Source organism: Callospermophilus lateralis, chromosome 2 (assembly GCF_048772815.1).
Source record: "Callospermophilus lateralis isolate mCalLat2 chromosome 2, mCalLat2.hap1, whole genome shotgun sequence".
Lineage (NCBI taxonomy): Eukaryota > Metazoa > Chordata > Mammalia > Rodentia > Sciuridae > Callospermophilus > Callospermophilus lateralis.
In genome coordinates, this window is record NC_135306.1 from 196,801,086 (window position 1) to 196,805,852 (window position 4,767).

Consider the following 4,767-nt stretch of genomic DNA (forward strand, 5'->3'; position numbering starts at 1 on the left):
TTCAACAAGTTGTGTGACAGTCTGGTGCTGCAGGCACTCCCAAGGCACCTCCCACCACCTTCCTCCCTTAGTCTCCCTCTGGTCTTCTACCTCACCAGTCTCTCTGTGTGAAAGCTCTGATACGCTGATTATGCTGTGAGTGCTCTCCTCTTGGTCCTCACCTCAAACTGGGAGATCATTTTCTTAAAAGTTTATTATTTCTATGGCTCATTTAAATATCTAAATTTTCAAATATTTCAAAATTATCTGGGAAGATTGAAATAGAAAACTGGAAAATAGACTCTACCATTTACCTATTTTCAGTCAACCCAAGAAGTAAGGTAATTCACTCTGACCTTAATTGACACATTTTCCCATATTTTATTTAAATATGAGATTAGTTAGCTTTAGATTTATTTGTATGGACAAATGATAACAGTAGAGAAAGTTCATAGTAACTATTGTGGCTATAACCAAGTGCTTATAGTTTATTGTACAAAAACCATAATCTAAGATAGTTGTACTCAAGTTTGAGCACCAAAATCATTCATTGGAGAAAAGATAGCCTCTACAACAAATGATGTTGGGAAAACTAAAAATCCATATTTAGTAAAATGAAATTGAATTCCAAACTCTGCACAAAAGTCAACTCTAAGTGAATCAAAGTCTTAGGTACTAGAACAGACACCCTGTGCCTAATAGAAGAGAAAGTTGACCCAAATTTTCACCTTGTGAGCATAGGATCTGACTCCCTGTTGACTCTTAAACTGCAAGTAAAAGCAAGAATCAATAAATGGGATGGATTCAAACTAAAAACCTTTTTCTCAGCAAAGGAAACAATTATTAATGTGGAGACAAAGCCTATAGAGTGGGAGAAAATCTTTTTCACATATATGTCACAGCATTAATTTCCAGGGTATATAAAGAACTCAAAAAACTTAACACCAAAAAACAGTAAATAACCCATTTACAGAATGGGCTAAATGAACAGACATCTCACAGAAGAATTATAATTGATCAACATTTCTTTGTTTTAACTTTTTCCTCTGGTTTAAGGCTTGATAGTAATCAACAGAATACTGGGTCAATGGTCCAAATGGTGATTTTTTTTCAAAACATTTGAAAACCATATACTTAAAAAACGAGTACTGTTCAATGAAATATTTTCATTTCATTTTTTACTTCTAGAACTCAGGTTATGAATTTGGAGGATTCATGTTCTCTCAATGCCTTAACATTAAATATTAGTTTAGTCTTCATGTTCAGCATCCACACTATTACAAACTGCCTCAGTTATATGAGAATGTCTTCTGGAAGATATTTGGAAGAAAGCTGTCAAGAAAACTAACCTCTTGAATGTTTTTGATGATGAGAGAAATTCATGTGGTTAGAGAACTATAGCACTACCTCAGGAAGGAGAAAACAGGAGTAAAGAAGCATATACTTATGAGAGGAGTACGTAGCTTAACATTGGGAACACATGCACCCAATTAAGACAATTCTGGATGGAAATCAAGCTGTGATGTTCAGCAGCTCTGTGATCTTGGGCTTGCTCCTCAACTGCTTAGTGTTTCAGGTTCTACAACCATAACAAGATGATCATAAACCATCTTCTTTATAAGGTTGAGGTAAGAATTAAAATGGTTAGATACAGGATTTAATATAACTGCCTCTGTGTGTGTGTGTGTGTGTGTGTGTGTGTGTGTGTGTGTGTGTGTTCTATTTGTGCCTATGGTCACAGAGGGGAAAAATTTATTGATATTCATGTAAATATCATCATGCTACTTGATACATAAGAAGTTTTCATTAACTTATGGAAGAATACTGGAAATGTTTGCATAAAGGCTGTGTACCAAACATAGGGCTGAGTGTTTGTGTGTGTGTGTGTGTGTGTGTGTATGTGTGAATCTTCTTCACACATTCAGACAACCTGATGAGAATCCAGTAGTAATAATTCTAAGTTTTTTAATCTCCCCCTCTTTGATAAGAAATTGGACCTACATTACAGAGTAAAAAATGGAAGCTCCAACTTCAAAATCTGACTCAAATCTGAGTGTTCCTAATTCACCAATTAAATCCTAAAATTCCAGCTAATAAACAATAAAACTCTACAGGCCTTCTAAAACTTAACTGATACTCTGTTTATTTCTCTTAGTGAAATTATCACTAAGTTTTTTCCCCCTCCTTATGATATGCAGGCTTTCCCCATTGTGGACATGGAAATAGGAAATCACACCGTCCTGAATGAATTCATCTTGTTGGGCATCTCAGCAGATCCCCAGTGGCAGCTGATTCTGTTTGTAATATTTCTGGTGATCTATTTGCTTACCTTGTCAGGGAACATGACCCTGGTTTTCTTAATCAAGATTGATGCCCGGCTGCATACACCTATGTACTATTTGATTGGCAGTCTGTCTTTTTTGGATTTCTGGTACACCTCTGTATATACCCCTAAAATTTTGGCTATCTGTATCTCCGAAGACAAGCGCATTTCCTTGGCTGGATGTGGGGCTCAGTTTTTCTTCTCCTGCTTGGCAGCCTACACTGAGTGCTATCTCCTGGCAGCCATGTCATATGACCGCCATGCAGCAATTTGTAACCCACTGCTTTATTCAGGCACCATGTCTGCTTCTGTTTGCATTGGGCTTGTTGCTGGATCCTACATAGGAGGCTTTCTGAATGCCATAGCCCACACTGCCAACACCTTCCGCCTGAGTTTCTGTGGTAACAATGTCATCGACCACTTTGTATGTGATGTTCTTCCATTGGTAAAAATGTCCTGCACAGACACTCGGGTCTATGTCATAATCCTTTCCAGTATGGTTGGCTTCACTGTCCTCTCCTGCCTTCTGGCCATCCTCGTCTCCTACTTCAACATCCTCCTGGCCATCCTGAGGATCCGTTCAGCCTCAGGAAGGCGCAAGGCATTCTCCACCTGCGCTTCCCACCTGGTCTCTGTCATGCTCTTCTATGGATCCTTGCTCTTTGTATACTCGAGGCCCAGTTCCAGCTACTCCCTGGAGAGAGACAAAGTGGCTGCCCTCTTCTACACCATCATCAACCCATTGCTAAACCCTCTCATCTATAGCATCAGAAACAAAGATGTCAAAGAGGCCTTCAGGAAAGCAATACTGTCCATAGGACCACAAGCTTGAGGTTTATTTTATGCCTTTTTTGCAGTTTGCAAATTATTGTTTTTGTAGACAAATTATTGTTTGTATGAGTGTCTGCAGTTCAATTAAACTTCATAATTTATACTTGTAAGAATGAAATATTGGTCAAAACACACTTTTATTTTCAGGAGTGCTGGTTTTTTCTTTCTCTCTCTTTCTGGCCATGAGGTGAACAGTTCTGCCCCAGCAAATCCTCCTGCCATGATGTTACCACAGGCCCAAAGCAACAGAGCCAATCAACCATGGAGCAAAATATCCAAAACTATCAGCCAAAATAACCTTTATATGTTATTAGTTAATTTTATCAGGAATTTGTTATAGTGATGGAAGCTGACAACCACATTGATAAAGTGGAATGGATTTCAAGTTCATATAATTATTAATTCTTTTTCAATGTGTCCATACCACTGGATATAGATAGCAGATCAGTTTTCCTTGGAGAGGACTGTCCATTTTCTAGGACATTTTATAGGATTTCAGTTTTATGAATATTCACAGGAAAGTGATATGTTTCTCGTTTCCATGTAAAATGATGATAATCCATTCTTGGATATGGTCACACAACACAGCAGGGTACACCTTCACTATGACTTCTCTGAAACATACTTATACACGTGCACAGATATGCTTGAGGAATTGGGCGCTGATATTTTAGACCCAGGAGACCAAGTTAACTTAAGTGTATGCCAGCCAGCTTACACATAATCCTAGCTAAGGTTAAAAATTTGTTTTCAAACTAAAAATGAATTTTAATTCAAAATTATTGAAATGTATATTTTTGTTTTTAGAGATAAACTTCTTTTGTCTGGACCTTTTTTCATCATTTCCCTTTGCATGCATAGATAGTTCCCAAATAATGAAATAAAATGCATATTTAAGCAATATACGACACAAATATGTGTACTTCCCCACAGGAAAAAAAAGATCTTTTGGACAGTAGGATTAACCTACAGAATAGCCTTTTAATACATGAACGAGTCAAGTAAGAATGAATTATCATATACATCCATGATACCTTAAAAATGCCAATTACAACTGAAAAAAAACAAACTTTGAGCAGGGGTAGAAAATGTGATTTCAAGAAACGTAGAAATATCTAGGCACAGTAGCACAAGCCTGTAATCGCAGAGGCAAAGGAAGGATTATGAGTTCAAAGTCAACCCCAGCAGAAGAAAGATGCTAAGCAACTCACAGAGACCCTGTCTCTGAATATAACCTGTCTCTGAATATAATACAAAATAGGGCTCTGGATGTGGCTCAGAGGTCAAGTACTCCTGAATTCAATCCCTAATATACCCCCCCGCCCCAAAAAAGAATGAAAGAAATTAAAAAAAAAAAAATGCAGAGAACTTCTATGTCTAGCTTAAGCCAATGAAGGCCTTCTAGATGTTAAATTATTGTGATCTTTATAGTCAATGTCAAGATATGTTCCTGCCTAAGGCTCATGATTTTTTTTTCTAAAAAGCACATTCTGCTTTATATTTTAAAATTTCAAGATTTCTCATGCAACTCTTGTTTAAAGATCAAGCAGTTTCAGGCAAATAAAAATATCTCAAATATCTATTTTTAAAGACTATTTAATTGTGCTTCATATATATGTGTATATCTGTGTGTG

General features: G+C 37.0%; 1 protein-coding gene across 1 annotated transcript; it reads left to right on the top strand.

Moving 5' to 3' along the window:
• Positions 1–2,171: 2,171 nt before the first annotated feature.
• On the top strand, positions 2,172–3,134 carry LOC143390502 (olfactory receptor 9G4-like). Its single transcript, XM_076842879.2, has one exon. The coding sequence runs from the start codon at positions 2,172–2,174 to the stop codon at positions 3,132–3,134; it is 963 nt and encodes a 320-aa protein (XP_076698994.2).
• Positions 3,135–4,767: the final 1,633 nt, after the last annotated feature.